At 39.5% G+C, this 23,258-nt stretch overlaps 2 protein-coding genes across 5 annotated transcripts in view; one reads left to right on the top strand and one right to left on the bottom strand.

Moving 5' to 3' along the window:
• The window catches only part of snx17 (sorting nexin 17), a 30,770-nt gene extending 22,316 nt beyond the window's left edge, over window positions 1-8,454 (top strand). Inside the window, exons 10-15 of one of the 2 annotated variants that reach the window (XM_039782042.1) lie at window positions 132-335; window positions 5,141-5,269; window positions 5,483-5,560; window positions 5,795-5,884; window positions 5,979-6,020; window positions 6,198-8,454. In XM_039782042.1, coding sequence (XP_039637976.1) covers window positions 132-335; window positions 5,141-5,269; window positions 5,483-5,560; window positions 5,795-5,884; window positions 5,979-6,020; window positions 6,198-6,317 — 663 coding nt within the window. In that variant the 3' untranslated portion in view covers window positions 6,318-8,454. The remainder of the gene's footprint in view (window positions 1-131; window positions 336-5,140; window positions 5,270-5,482; window positions 5,561-5,794; window positions 5,885-5,978; window positions 6,021-6,197) is intronic. The other variant, XM_039782043.1, reaches the window with a different exon arrangement.
• A 1,462-nt stretch (window positions 8,455-9,916) lies between these two features.
• Window positions 9,917-23,046, bottom strand: znf513a (zinc finger protein 513a). Of its 3 annotated transcripts, none has more exons than XM_039782036.1 (5): window positions 22,844-23,046; window positions 21,602-21,738; window positions 19,373-19,507; window positions 12,666-13,436; window positions 9,917-12,473 (listed from the first exon to the last, which is right to left on the bottom strand). In XM_039782036.1, the coding sequence occupies exons 2-5, from the start codon at window positions 21,639-21,641 to the stop codon at window positions 11,491-11,493; spliced, it is 1,929 nt and encodes a 642-aa protein (XP_039637970.1). In that variant the 5' UTR covers window positions 21,642-21,738; window positions 22,844-23,046; the 3' UTR covers window positions 9,917-11,490. The 3 variants fall into 3 exon arrangements, with proteins under 3 accessions (XP_039637970.1, XP_039637971.1, XP_039637973.1); XM_039782037.1 differs by having other exon boundaries at window positions 9,917-12,467; XM_039782039.1 differs by lacking the exons at window positions 21,602-21,738; window positions 22,844-23,046 and adding an exon at window positions 18,819-18,971 and having other exon boundaries at window positions 19,373-19,488.
• Between the last annotated feature and the right edge of the window lie 212 nt (window positions 23,047-23,258).

Genomic DNA, 23,258 nt, shown 5'->3' with positions numbered 1-23,258 from the left:
TTTTTTTAATTACACCAATCCAGTAGAGAATTCAAACTCATTGTCTCCAGGGATTAGACAAAGACAGATTTTCTTTTTTAGAAAAATTACTCCTCTAAAAAAAAAATGGTTTCTTTATGTTTTTCCCCCAGTTTATCCATCTAGGTCAGACTCTCAAATATTATGGCTATATCAAGTTTGACCCTTGTATCACCGACTTCCCCGAGAAGGGCTGCCAAGTCATCGTCAGTGCCGGCAACAATGAGCTCAACTTCCACGTCAAGTTGCCCAACGAACAGATGAAGGAGGGAAGCTTCAAGGTCACACGCATGAGGTGTTGGCGAGTCACGTCTTCAGTGAGTGGATTTGTGTGTGTCTGTGTGTGACAGAGTGAGGATGAGTGAATTCTAGGGTTGGGGGCGAACAATGCATTTATAACTATTCATAACATCGCATTTGGTGTAGCGCTGCAACCCCCCTCGTAGTAAAATCTCAAATTGCATCCGGAAGAACATGTATAAATATTTAAAGTGTGTGTGTATATGTGTGTATTTTTTGAAGTTCTAAAATACTGTATTTAGTGTGTGGTTGTGTGTATTGTGGTGTGTGTATGGTTAGCATGGGAGGTACAGCTAGTTTCTGGCCCAGAGGGAATAGTCTCCGTGAAGGGCACAGGCTCCATAAATGGGGCGAAAAAAAATCGTATGTATCGTGATTTATTTCTTTTGCGATGATTTTTAAAATCAATTTTTTTTTCTCTTAAAATTGTTTATTTTTTTTTTACCAATGATGCACCTTATCATCGGCCCCGCTGACGGCGACTACATCAAATCGGTTTCCAGCAAAACAGTGAAAGCAGAAAATACAGAAAATAACGTTATTATTAAGAGAATACGAACCGGCAGAGTAGAGATGCAACAGCTTTGGCTGGAGTCCATCAAACCAACAGGGGCTCCTGTGCCTCCAAAGCTGCCTGTTTACAAACCTCCTCTCACCAATGCACCAAAAACACATGTCTTGAGTTTTGCCAAGCATTCGTTTTTACTCCTACTGCTCTCTCAAAGTGCTGACCTCCACACCATTCATCTTGATCAGTCCAATTACCCAAACGCAACCCACACAAGGATCGATCCGCCAGCCTAACACACACAGCAGCATCCTTTATTCAAACTGATAATAGTCTATTGGCGAGAAGGAAATCTGATGGCATGCAGCACAAGGAAGCACCTACACAGCCCACTCTATATACATCGGTACAGCTCCACTAACATCACAATAAACTAATGGACTTTTTAAAATGAAACCGTAGAGACATTTGGGGAGAGTACAGAAAGAGCAAAGGTGCTGCTCCACATAACAAAGACCATAATTATGTTTAACGCATGAGGCTACTGTTGAGACTGCCACCTAGTAATTGATTAGTAAACATGAGATGCTGTTGGGATCTGTCAGACTCGGCTCAGCAGATGACCATGATTGCTCGAGCAGGCCTACCCATTGTAGGTGTGAATCACAGTAATTAATTAATACAGTGTGTTTCACTGGGGAAAAAAAAAAACACAACATTTTTTTTCTTTCTTTTCTTTTGTTATTTTCCAGGAAATGTGGAAATGGAGGCAGAAGATTCAATCAGTTACAGTCAGCAGGGCATTTGTGTAAAAAAACAACTTACCACACAGGAGGGCAAAACTGATGAGATTTCAAATGAATGAAAAAACAAGAAAATGTGGAATAATAAAAGCATGAACTAAATGAATAATAAAGGGACATTTCACCTATTTTTATATCAATTTACTCATTATGGGGAGTACTACTGTGCCTGTGAAAGCTGTTTATAATGCCTTCTGTGGTCCTGGAGGAGCTCTCTAAGATCTGAGAAAATAACTGATGATGTCATTGGCAATATCTTGGCTTGGGTTTAAAACTTTAAGACTTTCAACTTTGTTAAAATAATACTTTTTTTGTCAGTATTACAAGTACCCCTTTTTAAAAAGATTATTTATTATATTATACATTTCAGCTTTATTTTTGTTAATTTGAAACTTTAGCAGGCAAGAAATTCAGAGCAATAATTTCTGGTCTTAAAAATAAATAATCTTCATAATTGTCACCCAGAATCAGCATAAATTCAGACCATCATGCACCACAGAGTTGATCTGCCCTGAATCTGCATTATTTTTCTGCTTTCACCCAGTCAGTCGTCTTAAAAAGAGCGTTCCTGTGAAAGCCTGAACAATCAATTTTAACTTCTGTGAATAGCTGAAAAAGCATTGCATGCAGCTCTAAACACATAATTTCAGCTTTTTTTTTAGACGCCAAAAGACCTCATTTAAATGTAGATGGGAAAAGCAGTTCACTTTTGTATTGCATTAGTGTTCAGCACAGTCATTTGTATCACAGACACTTTTATGATTCTCCAAAGGTTAATTTGCACAGAGATCTGGACAACATATCCAAAATTAAAATGCATCTTGGCTCGTCTGATTACAGGCTGAGCCCCCGCGCTGTCCAGCGGTGTGGTTAATTCCTGAGCTCATTCTCAGATGTCAAAGTCATTCTAATGAGCCCTTTCCTTTCAGAATAAACTATTCATTTCATTCATAACATCGCATTTGGTGGAGCGCTGCAACCCCCCTCGTAGTCAAATCTCAAATTGCATCCGGAAGAACATGTATAAACATTTAAAGTGTTTGTGTATATGTGTGTCAGACCTTTGTTTTTGTCTGTTTTTTTTTTTTAAGTTCTAAAATATTTTGTGTGTGTGGTTAGCATGGGAGGGAATAGTCTCAGTGAAGAGCACAGGCTCCATAAATGAGGAATGAGGGCTCGTCTCCTGGGAGGCTATGTATCTCTGAATGCAAGTTGGATGTTGGTTAAGCAATATGGAAGTCAGTTTATTTTCTTCTTCTTCTTCTGAAATCCATGTTCCCATGCCCAAAAACTTACCAAACTTTGCACACAAGTCCAGTCCTGTGCCAAACGCAATCAGTGCGATTTGTGTGCTAATTGTCTTGATGGTGGCGCTACAATGGTGTTAATAAGCCCACAAAGTCGTCTTCCAGGCAGCGCTCCCTACAAGGCACCATTGACATATATATAATGGACCAATACAACCCGTTGCTCTGGACGGAGACCAGTGAAGGCTATTAGAAGCACTTTTCCGGTGATCTCTTGCTTTACTGCACAGCCTCCAACTGAGAGAGACAACGTAAATGTGACCTGAGTAACGTGTCTGAAAGTTGTAAGTCTGCTGGTAGCTGTGCCAAGAGAAATCTCAATCATTCCCAATCTTACAGAGACGGAGAGTGTAGGTATATGTAAGGAGATAACATAAGCACAGGCTAATTATTGCTAACTAACATGCTAGTTAACATTAGTAATTAAACCTAAACAGCTAATGCAAGTCGAAACTGCCTGCGAGCTTCTCCTGTACTATACGGTAATTCCTCTACTGTGCGACAGTAAGTCACTTGGTTATGACACAATCGTTAGCCTATTTTTACAAAAACGTCTGCTACGGAGCCATAACGTGAGGTACAAGGTAATGGAGCCTTTTATACATTGTTGTGTTTCTTTAGAACTAAACAATGGACAAATAGTCTTTAAACGCTTCAGATGGAAAGTTATTCGCAGTCAAGTGACGTAAAAAAAAAATGGTGGTCAGTGGAATGCTAACAGGAGGTGATACCTTTGTAGCAACAAAATGGTGCCATCGAAGGTTCGAGTTCTGAAGCGAAGCTTACCCCCTTGCGAGGCACTAGGATTAGGCTAGGGTTAGGGTTAGGTGCCTTGAAGTCGACGGTCGCAGCGCTGCCTTGAAGTCAACGTTGGGGGCTTAAAACACCATAGAGACACTACAACAGCCATTTAAAATTCTAAACTTTAAAAATGTATAACAAATCAGCTGTACATGCTACAATGTTACGCCAAACTGTAGCCCCAATAGAGCAGAAACTGTACTCTGCTAATGGCAATTTTCAAGTCCATCACTCTACTTTTTGCAAAAACCGCAAAACTTCTTAAACCTATCTCCTCCCACATTTTTGTTTCAATTGACACACAATTTGGGGAACTTTATCTTTAGACTGTCCTCCAGAAATTAACCATTCACATTTTTGATTTCTTAAAGATTGAGCCCACAGTGCATTAAAAGGTTTTACTGCATACATTAGTGTAAACAAATACTGCAATTTCTTCCAAACTAAATCTTTGATGTTCATGGAAAAAAATCATTCAAAGAAAAAACATTCAAAGATCATTGTAGATTTGGGGTGCACAATTTCAGAATTTAATCTCAAAATGTGAATTTAAAAAAAATGTTTGAATTGTGTCCTACACATTGCAGTCAATGCAAAATAGAGCATCTTTAAACATCAGTTTGGCATTTATTGATCTTTTTGAAAATAAATAACAGGCATCTCCATGTTGTCTTAACAAAGTACACAAATTCTCAAATTCTCAGCATTTTTGAATAAGAAATTAATTTTGTTACAGCAGCTTACAATTCAGTATTTTTCTTGTCTACTAGATGCCACTTGTGACATCACCCAGATAATAGCTCCCTGAGAACCCGCCTATGGCCTCAATGGTTCTGAGTTCGAGCCCACGGTGTTGCAAGATGAGCATACACATATCTAATCAGGCATTGTGCTATGGACAGCCACCCTGCATATTTTCAATGCGTGTCTGCATTAAAACACCTGATTCTGATTAACAATTGGTCCAGTTGCAGTTTAGGAAAATCATGTTATTGAGTCAAATCAGGCTGACTCAATAAAATATAGCCCAAATAGCTAGAAGAGTCATCACCTGGACAATTAGCTCTCTGAGATCAGCATGGTCCTTTGGACCCGGAGATTGTGAGTTCAAAGCTCAACGGTCACAATGTCACATCTTATACATAATCAGCCGTTGCGCTTTGGACACCTTCCCTGCGAGTTGAAAATGCTCGGCCCGGACCACCGCTGCGGAGCAGCTATAATTTTCCTTGTATTTCAAACATAAGTAGACATATTTAACTTGAATGATGAAATAGAAAAAGTCCTTAATAGAATAAACATATGATAACAGTTCAGACAGCTGTGGGGTATTTAGAGGATGAATTTTGATGATCCCACCCAAACGCCAAATCATAACTCCATATTTCTGTCCGACTCTGCAGCAAGTCCCAATAGCCAACGGCACCACCAATTCCTGCAGCTCGTCCAAATGTGAGGTCAAACTGGAGCTGGCCTTCGAGTATCTGATGAGCAAGGACCGCCTCCAGTGGGTCACCATCACCAGTCAACAGGTAGGACAGAAGTCACAGACAAGAGTCTATGTAGGGGGACAAGCATTAGGTAGCAGAGCGTTAAATTGTTGTGATACGCTCAGAGCATTTGGTTCTCGCAATTCTTCTTTACTCAAAATAGTAGGATGTATTTTCAAAATGTCTAAGAAAGATGTGAAGTAAAAGTGTGCTCAATACTGTTCAGTTGTATTGACTTAACAGTTGTGATTTCAGGCTATCATGATGAGTATCTGCCTTCAGTCTATGGTGGATGAATTAATGGTGAAGAAGTCAGGCGGCAGCATTAAGAAGGTTTGTTTTAATATATATGTATATATGGCATCCTAATAATTTAACAATCAATACACACATTATACCATCTTACTGTGTATACATCTATAAATGGTTTTTATTTTGCTGATTGTGGAGATAATAGGTCAATAGATTTCAGTGCTGGATCAGAACACAAGCAAAGCATAGCTCATGATTTACAGGATACTCTGTTGATGAGAAGTATTCTTCACTTCTTCTGCTGTCCCCTTCTAGATGCTGAGGAAACGACACAACGGCTCCATCCACCGGTCAGACAGTCAGCAAGCTGTGAAATCTCCCCCTCTACTGGTGAGAAATGAGATGGTATGCCCTGACTTTGAATGTGATTGGGACTTTTTTTTTTTTTTTTTATAGATTATAGGATCATTTGTTGTTGTTGTTGTTGTTCTGACTGCAGGACTCCCCTGACCCGAACCGTGAACAAATCGTCAAACTCTCAGTGAGTATAGATTTAACTTTTTTTTTATTAATTAGTACAGTGCTTCTTAAAAACAATGTGTTCACAAAGCATGCAGCTGAATGATGGGGTCATATAATGTATTCCCAGAACCTTCAACATATTCTAATAGATCAATGTATTTCCAGTGTTAAGAGTACTATTGATTATTCCATTTAGACCAAGCTGAGCTCGGTGTCCCTCCGAGGGATCAGCGCCTCCAACTCAGCAAATGATATCAGCGGCAATGATTTCCATGGCAACTATGCTTTCGAGGGAATCGGGGATGATGACCTGTAACCCCAGATCTGCCCTCCTCCCCTATTCATTCCAATGTCAGCGACTGGGACGACAAAGATAACAAGCTGAGCTGAGCCGAGCCGATTGGGCCCCACACGCCTCCGATTCTGCAAGATTGTAGCTTCCTGGAGAAATCGCTGCCTTAAGGTCTCATTTAATCTTTGACCGTGTCCTTTCTTTTAGACTCTAAAAGCTCATCTTGATTTGTATTTTAGTAACACTCATCATATTCAATTGAACCATTGTCCCTATGTTATTAACTTAGTGGCAACATACAGTAAATAGCATGTAAAGCTACAGGTACGCAAACAGGGATGCTTTTGTTTTTGTATGTTACTGACAAATTCTTACTTCATTCGTTTCATTCACATTGACTACTGTTTCATCAACAGTAGATGTGATTTTTTTTTTTTTTTAATAATGCAGTTGAATTCATGAGGTACAAAGTAAATTAATATATATTATAAACTACATAATGAAAACCTGCTAGATCTTGGATTCTTCCCCCAGTGGCTGCATGTTCCTTTCCAACCTGAGAGCCAAATGTTTAGTTAGACCTGGCACTAGTGATAATACAGCACAACTGGACAGTTCTCAAAATGACCCAGATTCCAGTGAATGTGTGGAAATAGATCTCAAAACTGTAGACCTCTCAGAGCAACTGCTTACTTATATGGATGATCAATGTTTGGCTTGGCTATATACCAAAATGTCATGTTTTTATACCGTTAGTGATCTTCTGTGTGTCATGCTACTCATGTGCCAAGTCAGCAAATATCTTAGCAGGATACCAGCATTTTTATTCAGCTTGCATTTGAGGCACAGTCACTCATACTGCCTTCAGAAATAGTCTGATGCCTTCATTTTTACTTTTTCGCCTCGTGGGTTAACTCGACATTGGTTGAAGTGTCAAATAAACGTCAGTGTCAGCCAGTGTTACCTAGAATCTTGCAGAACTTGATAGATGGTTGATTTGGCCGAGCTGCTTGCACTTGCTAAACCCATCACTTTTGCACAGTATTACAGTACAGGTGGAGATGAATGTTCGAGTGGAAGCTTGAGCATGACTTTAAACGTGGAGATTTCTTTCCCCAAGGGGCTCTGTAAATCAATCTGATTTTTCTTTTTTGATTTTTTTTTTTAACCATTTTTTAAAAGGTTTCTCATAAATGCCAAATTATAGTTTACTAAAGCATTTTGCACAAAATAAACAAAAATTATGACAATGTCACTTTTTATATTATGTACATGCAATTAAGTATTCTGAACATTTACTAATATCTTTATCATCCATAGCTTATTGTAATCAAATAGATCAAATGTAATCTAAACTGTATAGAGCAAAAAAGTTTAAATGGACTAACATTTATTATTGTTTACATAATGTTTAGGGAACTTTTATTAGTTAAAATGTAAAGTGTTTACAAATTTTGCATCTGATTTTCTTTTGTCTAGTTCTTTTTTTGGGCGAGTGATGGTGTTGCGGGGAGCATTCTTTGGGGCTTCAGTTCATCGTAATGTGTATGTACATTGTGCCAATCATCTCAGAGGATGTAGTTGAAAAGGTGCTTTGGTGAAGTGGCTAATGTGATCACAATTGCTGGAGAACAAAGTTCATGGAGAGCAGGCAACAAACTGAACATATCCCGCTGTTTTATAAGAAGTCATTCCATTTTTTTATTGCTGTTGGCATCTGTTGAGCTGCATCTTGGCATGTTTCGAAGCCTCTAAATGTAAATCGATGCCAACCTATCAACAGCTTTACTCTCACTGGTAGCCAGAACTGTACACAAAATGTTCTCAATATAAATGTCTTGTTCTTTCACTGCTGTGCTTTTTCTGTTGTCTTAAGTTGTATTTACAGTAGGGGGATGTGGACACCACTCTTCATTTTAATTCTCTTAAATCCGGTCAATACCACGACTTACATGGAAGCTGCAAGGTTCTGGGTGTGTATAAATGTGTATGTGCCTAATTGAAGTGCATTTTTCATCAGCATCACTTTTACAGAAAATGTCAAATTTCGTGATGATTGTATTGACTTGATTCATTCCGCTACTTTTCATTTTGATTTTAGTGGTACGGTCAGGGACAACTGTCATGATGCTAAAATAAACTCTGAAATTAGGTCACATTATCTTCAGATTCTTAGCGGTCTTTTAATTTTCCACTTTATTTTATCATCACTAAGCATTCTTCATCGGCAGCAGGTTTGGTTTCTCAGGCATGTAACATGGCAGGAATCTTAATCAGTATAGAGCAACCAAGTGATATAAATCCGTACATCACAACCACTTACAAATAATTTTAAGTTTCTATAAAAGAGAACTCTCGCCTCATGAAGGTATTTGGAACTGAGAAGAAAGTGCTTTGATTCATTATCTATTTATAGCCCAACTGATAATGTCTAATAATTCAGTTTTTACATAAACACAACATACACAAACAAGACATTTTACAGTTGAAAATTAAAACTTTGCAATGATGCACTTGCTTCAGTTTCCAAATTACCTCAGCCATAACTTTGTCATTTCTCTACTGAAATGTATTGTTTCTTATTGACCTACGCATCTGCTGAAACTGATTTTATCTGTGCCAACAAAATTTTCTTGGCACAGATAAATCAATTTTGGCAGATACGTCTGTCAACCAAAAAACACAAGAAATGTCAGTAGAGAAATGACAAAGTTATATTGGAGTTCATTTAGAAACTGACGCAGCTGTGGGAGGATGTACATTAGGCACAGTGGCGTTTCGAACTAAACGCTTGTCTATATCCACGGCGTTCCACGGATGTCCGTTACCTTCCGCTTTCTTTGTGTTGGCATTTTAAACTCCGGTGGATTTATGAGGACTTAATGGGTTAACTGCTCCTCAGATCTCTGCAGGGTAAATCCAGACAGCTAGCTAGACTATCTATCCAATCTGAGTTTTCTGTTGCACGACTAAAACCACCTTTGAACATACACACGTTCCACCAAAACAAGTTCCTTGCGGAGGGTATTTTGCAGGGACGACGTTGCTCCGTCCGGCGCTTAGCACCGCCCAAGATGATTGTGATTTGTCTAAAGAAATGCCAATAAACCAGAGCATGTTTTTCTCCCATCCCAGAATGCCGTGTGGACTCGCCAGACCCTCCTTCGCAGCGCTGTGGAAGAAGGTCTGGCAATACGAGTCGTACTAAATGCCGACGTCAGCATGCTAACATGCTCACGATGACAGCACAAAGGTGCTGATGCTAAGTTGTTTACCATGTTCACCATCTTAGTGTAGCGTGTGACAATAGCACTAAATTCAAAGTACACCTGAGGCTGAGGGAAAAGCCAGATTTGCAAGTATTTGGACATTTTCGAATTTTGACCTGAACACAATTCATCCCAAGAGGCACATGAATGTCTGTTGCAAATTCAAATCCATCCAAAATATTTCACTCTGAACCACAACCTGTCAACCTCATCTTCCAGTCAAGACCAAAATGATGGACTGATCGACAGACTGACAGTAGTTATCCATAGTGTGTGCGTCTAAAAATGAGATGCACTGTATGTATGTGAAAATGCCTCTGAGATTTGAAGGGGAAAATGAGATCCAGTCTGTTGTCTGACATTCAATGAAATGAATTCAATGTTTATTTCAAAATCCTCACTTAAGGCATTTATGAGACACTGCATGAAGACAAAAACGGACACTTGGGGGATGCCAGTACTAATCAATGTTCCACTGTGTCACAGCAAGTTGGCAACCTGAAAAATATCTCCCTTGCATATTATAGTAATTCAAAAAGAGCGTAAACTTAAATCACAGTCCCTAATATTTTTCCCATGGGAACTAAATGACACATCACACATTCAAAATAATAAAAACACAATTATATATATTAAAGTATGCACTTCTAGCAGTGTATTACAGCCACATTAGAAAAATAAAACCACTATTACACACTTGCATGCTTATTAATAGTCATCTTTTTCAAGTAAAAAAACACGAGAATGGGCTAATTTCACAGTCGATAGTAAACCGTAATCACAAGGAACATGATCCAAATTATTAGAAATTAAAAGATTAATGATATGTAGCAAGAACAAGTTTGTGGGGTTAAAAAAAAATAATCTTTTGAACAAGCTCGTTTACAATTTGTTACTCCTGAATCAAATACATGTCAACCAATGCTTATTTCCCCTCCACAACTTAGTCGCAAACATGTTCAATGCAACGGTGTGTATGATTGTGCTTTTTCTTTAACCATACAACCAAGTGAAGACTAAAGGGGGCCTTTCAAAATGTGCATGCAAGTTAAGTGTTTGTTTTTTTAAATCACATTTCATAATCCTGAGGGGTTCTGCAAAGATGACAATGCAGTCTAAGACATGGGAGATTTTTTTTTTTTTTTAGTTAACGCAACCTAATTAATCAATATAGTTTATCAAGGGTGAAACAAGTCCAGTATTATTAAATAGCACCTTGCTAGTACATACATTAGTACATTATTCTGAAGCCATGCCATTACCAGAGCTTGGGCCCCAATGCAAATAAAAAGCACAATATTGGTCCTTACAAGGACCCATCTTTACTTAAAGCTGCACTGTGCAGTCAAAATATCCTCATGAAGCAAAGCAAAGTTAAATCAGGTGAATGATCATCTATCAGTAACATTCAAGTTGTTTCATTAGATATTTGGCACAAAACAAAAAGGTTTGACCTAAACTTGTAATACAAAATAAAATTGAAAAAACTACACAGTGCAGCTCAACAGTTCAGCCAAAAAATGTGCACATGTATTGGAGTATTTGGTAGTGTTCTCTGTCCTGGAATGAAGAACCAGATATGTGTTGTAATAGGAGAGGGAAAATTTGAATTAGCCGAGTGTGGTGTTAACATACAGAATAAGACAGTAAGGACTTCCACAGTAGATAAAGTCCATTTGTCTTGACAGAAATACAGAGTAGAAGACAAACTCTGAAGAGACTCATCCACCTTAATTAAAAAAATAAAAAAAAAAGGATCAAAATATTCAGAATTGTTACATAATTGTGCAATATTCTAAAAATGATCAATTAGCAGCCTCTGAAGACATCTGACAAAACACTTAAGACCGACACACACTAAAACAATATAAAGGCTCGGTGAAAAAAAAAAACAAGTTGCTGGTAGCTTAGTTTTGCTGAGTTATATTTTATGCAATCTCAAGTTTGTAGCATGAGTGTATTGTCTGACCTCCCTCCCTAGACATGTACTGCATATCAACCCCCGTTTCTTTTCTGTGAGTTGGAATGCCAACTCCCATTCCTTTCCTCACTTCCTCTTCCTCTTCGTTGTTGCCAGTCATTGGAACTTTGACCCAGCCGTCTGTGGCCAGGCCGTGTTTCTTCTGATGTCTCTTGTAATTGTCCCAGTGGCCGGTGGTGTAGCCGCACTCCTGACATTTGTACGGCTTCTCTCCTGTGTGCCGGAGCATGTGCCGCTTCAGGTTCATGCTCTGGTTGCAGCTGTAGCTGCAGACGGCACACTGGAAGGGCTTTGCCCCCGAGTGCACCCGCTGGTGGCGCTTCAGGTTCGCCAGGTTCCCGCAGGCGTAATCGCACAAATGGCACTTGTAAGGTTTCTCGCCTGTGTGCACTCTGTGGTGGCGCTTGAGGTTGTCGAAGTGCGCTGAGGCATAGTCGCACTGTGGGCACTTGTACGGTTTCTCGCCGCTGTGAGTTTTCATGTGGCGTGCCAAGTGGTTTGGGTAGTGTGTGAGGAAAGGGCAGGCGGCGCAGGTGTACACCTTGTCGCTGCGCTCACCAGGGCTGTTGGGAGAGGATGAAGAGTCCTTAGTCAGCATTTCGAGGGTACACTTGGCACAAATCTGGGCTGAGGAGCCATCCTCGTCCTCCAGGACAATGCCACACAACCGGCAAGTGAAAGGGAAAAGTGAAGGGGGGAGGGCGGCACCGTCTGCTACGCCCGCTCTGGTCGCCCTGCTGCCGCCGCCACTTCCTGTGGTGTCCAGCAGGGGTGGAGGCTGGTGGCCAGGAGCTGGGTTAGAAGATGCTATGGGTGGTGGTGGTGGTGGTGGTGGTGATGATGCTCCCTTTAAGCCATCAAAGGCTGATAGGTAGTCATTGTTTTGGGCTCCTAAAGTCAGGTTTGAAGTTGGCCTCGCAACGTCTGAAACTTCACAAAAAGATGAGTTATTATATATTAAATGACTGATCAAAGATATCAAAAGGGTGCACCATATTTCAAGATTGTGCATCATGAGTCGCAATATAAACAATGAAGAAAAAGAGTTATGTAGATGATGAAATAATTAGTAATAGTAAAAGTAAGTCATGATAGTAATGGTATGTAAGTAATGGTACGTACCCTTGGCTGAAGTACCCGACGCTTCATCATTGGGCCTTTGCCCAGTCACATGCCTCTTCAGGCTGTTTTGGCCACTGACAGGTCGTGGTGGCGTGTCCTGTCCCGCCACTGCAGAGGGCACATGCATCCGCTGATGCCTCTTGAGGTTGCCAAGGGAACTGCAGGCAAAAGTGCAGATGTCACATTTGTAAGGTTTTTCCCCTGTGTGAATGCGCAGGTGTCTCTGCAGGTTCACCAGCTGGGCTGAGGCGTAAGTGCACAAGGGGCAGTTAAAGGGCTTCTCCCCGTTGTGCGTCTTCATGTGACGCTTCACGTGGTTGGCGTAACGCGAGGAGAAGCCACAGAGGTGGCACGAGTGCAGTTTGGCCAATTTGTCCTCGGCGGTCAGGGTTTTGTCGCCCATCCCGTTTCCCACCCCTTCGCCGTCAAGCTGCAAATGGGAATCTGAGCGCATCCCGCCGATGCTTCCAAAAGGTGAACAAAAGTCTGTACTTTTGGCTTCCCTGGAGGCTTTGCAGCACCTAAGGCAGTATGGACCAACCAGGTCTATGCCAGGTCCCAGAGGCTCATCACGGAGCTGTCCGCAGCCCCTGCAGGACAGGTAGGGAGGAAAACTGGGCTCGGACTGGGCTGCTCTGCCCTCGTCTTCCCTACCGTTGTCAGTTGTGCCGTGCGAGTTGTCTATTTCACTTTCCATGCTGAGCTGGCTGTAAGCAGGGCTCTCCTCATCACCCAGAGGAAACACAGAGAAACCAATCTCAGCTGCTACTTCTGAACAGGGAAGACAAACAGAAAAACATGTAACAAACACTGCATGTTTTCAGAACAAAGACCTTCACAATCCACTCTAAATGTTGTTACATACCTTGACAAAATCAAAGCACATTTTCTGTACTGCTGTTTATTAAACCTATAACATTCCAATTCAATATTTGAACTGAATTTCACACTAGGCTTACATTTGCAACTGTCCTCTCTACCTGGAATGGCTTATTCTGTAGTATACTGTATATAGCCTTTATTTAATCAGGTAATGTTGAGATCAAGATTTCTTTTGCAAGACAGACCTGAGTACATAGACAGATACAAATACACAGAGAAGACAACACACATAGCCAGTCACACAAAAGCACATAGACAAACAGCATCAGAGACAATCACACACATCTCTATTAATATACTACAAGACTATCTGTATTATTCACAACTTAAATCAAACAGAACAAGTACAACTAAATGCTGAGCACAATTGTATGGAAGTCCAAAATGACCACTTTGACGTTTTGAAATATCACAAAAAATAATACAACCCAATGTATAACTGAACGGATACATTGTGAAATATTTCAAATACTAAATTATTACAATAACATGTAATTCCATCACTTTTATTTTCATAGTACAGAGGCTGGAGACATGATTGGCTAAGGTGGAAGTGGGGCGTGGATTGATGACAACCCCACTGAAAAGTGGCATGAAGTAACCATAGCATATCATATTGTTTACACTGTTAGTAAAATTAAGAATGACACCACATTTTTTTGTTTAACGTTGAAACTCACTCCCGTACAAATGAAGGCACACATCCTTTTCAAACGGTATCTTCTAACAAATCTGACTGAATGACTCCAAACTGTCTGACAAAGAAAACGAGCAGCAGCACCGAGCTGTTTCAGATAATGTCGCTCCATTTCCATCACACTGAAAAAGATAACCGCAGTGGAGACAGAATTTCTCTCCTCAGCAAAAAAAAAAGTGAGAAAAGTGAATTTCCAGAGAAACAATTCATACTCACAGTGCTACCTGCAAGGTCAACTGCGTTTGAGCGGTTCTGTTACGCCATCCGAGATTTTCAGTCATTAAAAAGACAACGAGAGAGACACTTTTCCCAGAGGAATTTAAGAAAAGCTTCGAGACACAGCAGCACTCTCCAGCTTCAGTGTGTGCTTCTGAAAGCAAACAAGCCAAAAGAAACCCACCTTCCTTCACAGATGCCGAGGCAGGATGTGAGGAAGGCGAGAGTCGATGGTGCCCTTTTATTCTGCCCCATGGAAACCCCTCGTGGATGATTACCGAGCATAATGATAATGATGATGACTATAATGGTGAGGCTGCTGCTGCGGATGATGATGATGATGATGATGATGATGATGATAATGATGATGAGGGTAGATGATGATGATGATGATGATGATGATGATGATGATGAGGGTAGATGATGATGATGATGATGAGGGGGGAATGATAATGACAGTGGGGTAGTTGGGAGCAGAGGCAGCAGCAGATGATGATGATGAATAAATGCCCTCTCATAATGGTGTCCTTGATGGTAATGGTCCTATTTTTTTATGACCCTCATAATAATGGCATCTCAGCTCCTTTCTACATTTTCAGATCATTCTCTCTGACAAAGAGTCATGCTGGGAAATATGAGCTGGTAGTTCCATTTCTCTTACTGTCACACAGAGGTGCTATGATTCATCACTGAGAAACCCACTGTAAAAAAGCCTACAAGACCTCTTTGTGGTTCGGCTACTTTACAAATGAAGCCACCACATCCTTGGTAAATTAAAACGTTAAAATTATTTACATCACAGATTAATTCCAGGAAGTGAAAATGAGGGCTTATACAAAACATAACGATACTATGGTCTATTCACTAACCAAGTGCAGTTCAAACTGTGGAGTCAATTGTAATGTAGTGTAATGATCAGGCTGCGTGATCCTCCAGTTCCCTTCGTTGTATAATCAATCGACACATTTGCCGTACTATAAAATGTTTTTATATACACTAATAGAAAACGCGTACTGGTGAACATGCAACAACTGAAAACAGCGAGACACTAAAAGAGAAAAACACACACACATATATATATATGTACACACACATATATATATACACACACATATATATATACATATATACACACACATATATATATATACACACATATATATACATACACACATACATACACACATATATACACACATACACATACACACACATATATACACACACACACATACACACACACACACATATACACACACACACAAAAAAAAAAAAAAAGAGAAAAGAGAGAGAAAAGAGAAAGGAGAAGAGAAAAAAGAGGAGGAGAGAGAGAGAAGAGAGGAAGAAAGAGAAAGAGAGAGAGGAAAAAGAGAAGAGAGAGAAGAGAGAGACAGAGGAAAGAGAGAGAGAGGAGGAAAAGAGGAAAAGAGGAGGAAAGAGGGGAGAGGAGGAGGAGAGAGGAGAGGAAAGAGGAGAAAAGAAAGAAAGAGAGAGAGGAAAGAGGAAAGAGAGAGAGAAGAGAGGAAGAAAGGAAGAGGAGGAGAGGAAAGGAAGGAAGGAGAAAAGAGGAGAGAAGGAAAGAGAGGAGGAAAGAGAGAAAGGAGAGAGAAGAGAGAGGAAAGAGAAAGAGAAGAGAGAGAGAGAGGAGAGGAGAGAGAGAGAGAAAGAGAAAGAGAGAGAGAAAATATAAAAATATATATATATATATATATATATATAAATTGCCCTATTATAGAATGAGATAAGTATAACAGAAGAAGGCAAACACAACGCCACCTTTTAAAGCTATAATCCTTCCAATAATGAGATCAAACGCCGTTTTCAATACTATTTATAGTCAGCATTTCTTCTGCAACAACCATTCAATGTATTAACATTCTGGAATTATCTCTTTATGTAGCAGTTTTCATTGATAGTAGAGTCCACCATCCTTACGCTGGCTTTAAATTGGTTACCTACACACAAGGGATTACCAGGAAATGATGAAGCAGGTAATACAGCATTATGGTTTGTAATGTTATTCAAGTGATATCTGCCTCACTGTTTACTGCTCCCTCTCCTAACCCTGCATCAAAGCTGGATTAAGTTACCGTTTCTGCACACTGAACATTTCCTACTGCTGCTGCTCCCATTAGAGGGTTCACCTGGTGAAATGTCAGCCTCCACTTTGAAAAACACAGTCAAACTAGCCCGCATGTTGATTTGCAGTACAGTATGTGTATTTACTACGATTACTAGTAATAGCATGTAAGAAGTGATTTCAAAATAAAAGCTTTCCTTTTAAAAACAGTTTCCGGATACTGTCTGAGTAACACTATGTGGTCTGCTATCATTTCAAAGTGAAATTGGTCTGTGGAAAGGGGAAGTTGTCATTTTGAAGTCAGATTGGCCTTTGAAAATGTATTATTTTTATTAGTAGGCTTGACTTATTATTCACACAATTTAAATGACTCAGCCTCCACGATCAAGACTTTTGTGTTGTATCATTCTCCATTTTATGTTTTATTATTTCTTTATTTTGTTTTATTTATTTGACTGACTGATTTATTGAAAGAATGAATGTGGACATTGTTTTAATTTTGTGATCAGTTCTTGTACGCTTTAACCATAATGCCTATTTACATATACCGTACCGCAAAACAACGTGGGGGCTAGTAGTTTGTTTGGTGTTTTTCAAAGTAGAGGCTGACTTGACGTGGTGGCTTTTACTGTGAAGAAACCTCAGGAAACGCATGTATTTTGTCACGAGATTAACACTGACCCCAGTCAATCAAAAATGCATGTACAAAACAAGACAAGGTCATTTTTGGCATTTTTTGTTTGTTGAACAAACAGTTCAGTTTGGCTGGCTGTGCTGTAAACCGATCTAAACTCAGCAAAAAAAGAAACGTCCCTTTTTCAGGACACTGTATTTTAAAAGATACTTTTGTAAAAATCAGAACAACTTTAGATATATTCATTGTAAAATGTTTTAACAACGTTTTCCATGCTTGTTCAATGAACCATAAACAATTAATGAACATGCACCGAAAAGACAATAACAGCTTAAGGGTGGTAGGCAATTAAGGTCACAGTTAAAAGAAATTAGGAAAGTAAAGCAACCTTTCTACTGACTTGGCCTGCACGATTCACGGAAAAATATGAATCACGATTTTTTTTTTTATCTTAGTGATATCACAATTCTCTGCCACGATTTTTTTCTCATGAAGTGTAATGTTTATTGCACACGTGAACCATAACAAAACAAATTGGCAGTACCAAACAGATTTTTTTGGCACCTATAGCACATTGCACATCACCACAAGCCTGTAAACACAGAGGCTTCAGTGAATAAAGAAAATAAAGTACATACTGGCCATTTAAGTACAGTAGGCTACCAAAAATAGTGATATATAACACACTGAACTAAATATGGCCCTGATACAGGCTCTATCTGAACTCCTTGAACATGTCTTTACATAATTAAAACATGTCAATCATCATGCTGCAGCTTCAGTCTCTAGAGAAATGGAGTTTGTCAATTGCCAATTTAAGTACAGTATCAAAAACAGAATGATTTCTTAGCACACTCTTTAACTGCTTGCCTTTCATGTCTTCAGCTGTCCTATCAAAATAAAGGCCAAAAATGGCCATTAAATTTTTTTTATCGTGAATCGAGATCGAAAATTTTTTAACGATTAATCGTGTAGGCCTACTACCGACTCTGAAAAACACCAAAAGAAAGACGCCCAGGGTCCCTGCTAATGTGCGTGAACGTGCCTTAGGCACGGTGCAAGGAGGCATGAGGACAGCAGATGTGGCCAGGGCAATACATTGTAATGTCCCTGCTGTGAGACGCCTATAGCCCCGACACACCAACCCGACGGCTGACTGTCGGCAGAAAAGGCAGTCGGACTGATCACTCAGCTCCCCGAGGTCCAAAAAGTGCCTCGGAACACACCGAAGTGACGCCATATTGAGCGTACGTTCTGTGCGAGACATAATACAAAAAATGAAAACCCGGAAATGACAACGCGCCATGTGGGTCTGGCTTGTCCAGCCGATAGTAATGGCGGCTTGTTCGAAATACAATCTCGTATTTTACGAAAATAGTTCACTGAAATGGGTTTCTGAAAACATTTTAAGCGAGAAATAGGCCATACAGTTGCTGAATCTGTCTTCATTTCAGATCGTCAAAGGTCAGTTTAAAAGATTTTGTCAGGCGTTCGTCACTCATCCCGCTCATTATTTCCGGGTTAGCACTCCACCAATCAGATTGGTCACCGAGTCCGACTGCCCGCCCTCAGACCCAGCAAGTCAGGTCGGCCAAAATGAAGGACGACGGCACGGAACACACCGAACAGACTCGAGTCACTGACCTCGCCAGACTGTCCGAAGGCCGATTATCGGGTTGGTGAGTCAGGGCCATAAGACAGCGCTACAGGGAGACAGGAAGCACAGCTGATCGTCCTTGCAGTGGCAGACCACGTGTAACAACACCTGCATAGGATCGGCACATCCGAATATCACACCTGCGGGACAGGTACAGGATGGCAACAACAACCGCAATAACTGGCCAGTCTGGTGCAGTACATGAGGAGGAGATGCACATAGTACTTAATGCAGCTGGTGGCCACACCAGATACTGAGGGCTACTTTTGATTTTGACCCCCCCCTTTGTTCAGGGACACATTATTCCATTTGTTAGTCACATGTCTGTGAAACATTGTTCAGTTTATGTCTTAGTTGTTGAATCTTTTAATGTTCATGCAAATATGTGCATATAAGTTTGCTTAAAATATAAAAGCAGTTGAAAGTGACAGGACGTTTCTTTTTTTGCTGAGTATATTAGTTGCTCTCTGGTTGTATTTCTGACAAAGTGGAGACAAATGTAATAATAAATAAATAAATAACTAAAAAGTTGTTTACAAACCTGAGAACTTTTCAAGGCCTAGAATCTTGTTGTCATGATCAGGATCGCCAAAGTCTAGGTCTTGTCCTAGAAGGAAGTCTGTGTCTAAGGTGAGGTTTCCTGGAGCTTCAATGGCTACACCATCTTCAGAATCCACTGCAGTCATAGAAAGGAGCAAATTAACAACATTTGATAACTACTATCATTTCACTCAGTTTTAATCAATTTGCATGAATATTTCCCTGTTATTGCTAAACTCTCAAGGCACTGACACATAAGCAGCTTTGTGTAGCTAACATGTTACTTTCTGCTTTCAGTGACTAGAATAGTTGGCAGCCTGATGGAGAAATCATACAGGCTAGTAACTGTTTTATTGCCGAAATACATCGATAGTCAAGTTAGCAAAGATTTGTATCGACATACCTACAGTGTAGATGTGGTCTAAAATTCTTACAGATGACAGACTTATTATGAACATTGAGCTTGGCTGAACGAGGCTGGTGGTATTGAAAAAGTTGCCTTACCTTTAACCTGCAAGTGAATTTTACTATTCAGTAGCCTATACATATTGGTTTTGATTATTTAACGAAAGCTTTTTGCAAGTATATATATTGCTCAAAAAGTAAATTCAAGTAAATGCATTATAATTTTCCATAAATGCTAAAAACAAAATGATCACCCTTCTCATTTTGCAGCAAAAGCATTGGACAACCCTCGTGGAGCCTTATCATCTATTGTGTGCAATTGTTTGATCCACCCCACTAATGTAAAATTGTGCAGAATTATATATGAATTAATTTAGGTTAGTCAAGCATACAAATATGGGGTGCATGTAAATGCAATTAGTCAGGTCATCAGTAATTGGTCTGTCGTTCTGCTGGTGAAAATCTTTTTAGTTACAATGTTATTTGTTTAACTTATAAAAGTAAAAGGTCGAACATAATCACAGAAGACAATCTAATTTAATTCCCAACGGCGTACAAACAACATTAACTGAACTACTTTCAGTTGACAGATGGAACTCTTTTACTGCATTTACAGCTAATGATGCCTGAAATCCTAACTCGTCTCTCAAGCTTGATGGAATCCAAACAGCTATCACACAGCTGTCACTGTTCAGAAAACTACCACCAAGCCAATTCAAGGGCATTACGCTCATCAGCCCTTCTTGGCAAATCCTTGAGAAACAGCACTATAGTGCCATCTACTGGTCATTTTGCAAATTCGATTAATAGATGGCTAGTAAATAGGTGCAAACAGAAACAATCTTGCTAGAATATGCTGGTCAAGTGAATAAAAATATTGGACTGTAAAAAAGCAACAGTGAAGAAAACCCTTGGATGTATTATTACTGCATGACAATAACATTATCTTTGGTGTTTTAAGTACATACTGATCAATAATGAGTGATGAGTAACTGAGCATTTTCAAGGTTGTAAGTTTATGGTGTTGTTGACATTACCTATTGACCCCCACTGAAATACTGCAGCCAAAACTGCTGTTCTTGTCTATGCAAAGCAGAGGTAGTAACATAAAGTAGATGAAGAAGTATTGACAGTTTATATTTAGCTTTGTATGTTGTTGTAGCGATTACATTGTGTGAGTGTCGGGAGATGAAAAAGTTAGTTAAGCAACAACAAACCTCCTGCTATTTGGCAACACAAACATGTAGCGATACTGTGTGTGGTGCATGGGTTTAGAAATTAGTTTAGGCCACATTTTGTTAGCATGAATGGTATCAGCAGCATATGTACTGTGGGTGTAACAGCTTAAACTCCGTATGAAGCAGCTAATTACTAACATAACTCATTCTAAATCAGGTACTACGCAGAATAAAAGGCATCGAAGAGAAGTAGAATTTGCTCACATCTCGGTTTTCACACACATTAAATAGCTCCAAACGTCACATCTGTACATTTATAACTTTAAATATTTTACAAAAAACTTGCAGTGTGCACATTCCACAATCATTCTAATGGAAGCAGAATGTGACAATAGATTTTACTGCATGACTAGTTACAGTACTGTGGGTCAGTATGATTGATGTGAAACATTACTTAAACAGCAACGCCTGGTGTCCAGATGTGAGCGGAGAAAGAGGCACACGTTGTAAATGAGCAGGCCAATACTCACAGGGATATCGTTTGAGACCTAATTGTGAAGCCACAACTGTCTGTTGTAAGATGAGAGATTTCCGTAGCTTGGCTATGTATCAACTTTTCAATGTTAAAAAGATCTCTGAATACCTACACTTGACTGGCTGTGGATTCTGTTGTTTTTTTCTTGGCATCTTCCAGACAGCCTCTCTCTTTTTAGCAACGTCTTCTTGCAGACTTCCACAACCATCAGCTCATTCTCATCCGTTTGGAAGATATTCTTCAATATTTCTATTCATGCAAGACAAAATGAATTAGCAAATTAGTACTTGATTAATTTTATAATGAATAGTTCAATTGTTTGGTCTGTAAAATATTAATTTCCTAAAGCCCAAAGGTGACATCTTAAAATGTGCGTGTTTTGTCTGACCAACAATCCAAAACCCACAGAGAGACATTTCATTATCACAGAAGAATACGAAAACCAGCAAATGCTCACATTTAAAAAGCTTGGACCAGTGAATTTGTGGCATTTTTGAAAAAAATGACTTGAATGACAAATTGTTAAAACTGTTCCAGATTTGTTTTTCTTTTGATCAACTAACCAATTAACCAGCAAATTGTTTCAGCTCTTTACCTACAAATAGAATGTCACATATTTCAGTTACCATTGTCAATAGCTTACTTGTAACTGAATTGGATCAATGTTACTCCTTGAGCTGAACAACAGAGTGACAAGTCTGTAGTGATCAGTGATAGTGTCATCAAAACAAATACTGCACATTCACAGTACATATTATAATTCCACGTCTGTTAAGCCTCGTACTTAAATAACACTGCTAACCATAAATGCTTTGAACACATGAAGCCAGTCACTAACTCTCAGTGTCTCACTGCAGTGTCATTTTTCGGCTTATCCATTATGTCCTAATGAAGCCAGTTAGAGGACATTGCACAGTGTAACTAACATCACAGGATACAGATGTCACATAGGTGTATTATCTGGACTTGAGCTATATTTTTTTTGTAAACAAACCGAAAATCCACCATTAAGTAGAAATACAAAATGGCTAACATTAGCTCTGGGGCTGCAATCCGACAGAAAGCAATCAAGCGAGTCAGCTAGCAATTTAAACTGAAACATGTCTTCTTAGCATACAGCTAGCTGATGTTGTCACTGTGCAACAAGAAATGTCAGCAATATTTGGGAAAACTGAAGGTACGCAACCTAATGAGTGGCTAAACAAAACGCGTCCTCATCAGCACGTAGCTAGTAATGATTGATTGGCAGGTGCCATCTTCAGTCAATATAAACCGTGGCTTAACATGTTAACCTCCAGCTAGATTAGCCGAGCAGCTAATGCCAACTTCACTAGTTAGCTTAGAGCTAACTTACCTAAAAAACGTAAATATCCGTGTCGATTGAGATGGTCTTTGTCATCGGAATACACGCCATTAGATGCGAAGTGTTTTTCCTCAAATGTACAACGTCTGGCGATCCGCCATTTCTTCATGAGCAGCGGCGACAAAGAAAGGCAATTAATGGTATTTTTCATAACTTAATTGATTTTCTGATTCGCCTGTGATCCAGCAGCAGCAACAACAATACGACTTCCTGTCTTCATCCTTCAGAATAAAAGTGACATAACCACTACTAGTAATGTAAATGTTAAATTAAGCACACAACTGCACACAATATACAGTTAATACTTATTGAATGTTACTTTATTGTTATATTGTCATTTAATCTGTACCTGCATAAGAAGAAAAACATGCAAAATCCAACCCTATACTATAACGAGTTGATTTTA

This window comes from Perca fluviatilis, chromosome 18, assembly GCF_010015445.1.
Source record: "Perca fluviatilis chromosome 18, GENO_Pfluv_1.0, whole genome shotgun sequence".
Classification (NCBI taxonomy): Eukaryota; Metazoa; Chordata; class Actinopteri; order Perciformes; family Percidae; genus Perca; species Perca fluviatilis.
Note: the sequence above shows the minus strand (reverse complement) of the source record. Positions and strands in the feature narration are given on the sequence as shown.

Coding starts and splice junctions, on each gene's coding strand:
- znf513a (XM_039782036.1), bottom strand. CDS start 21,641: ATGCCAAGAAAAAAACAACAGAATCCACAGCCAGTCAAGT. Junction 13,437..19,372: donor AGGCCTTGAAAAGTTCTCAG/GTTTGTAAACAA, acceptor TTCCCTGTTCAG/AAGTAGCAGCTGAGATTGGT. Junction 12,474..12,665: donor GTCGGGTACTTCAGCCAAGG/GTACGTACCATT, acceptor CTTTTTGTGAAG/TTTCAGACGTTGCGAGGCCA.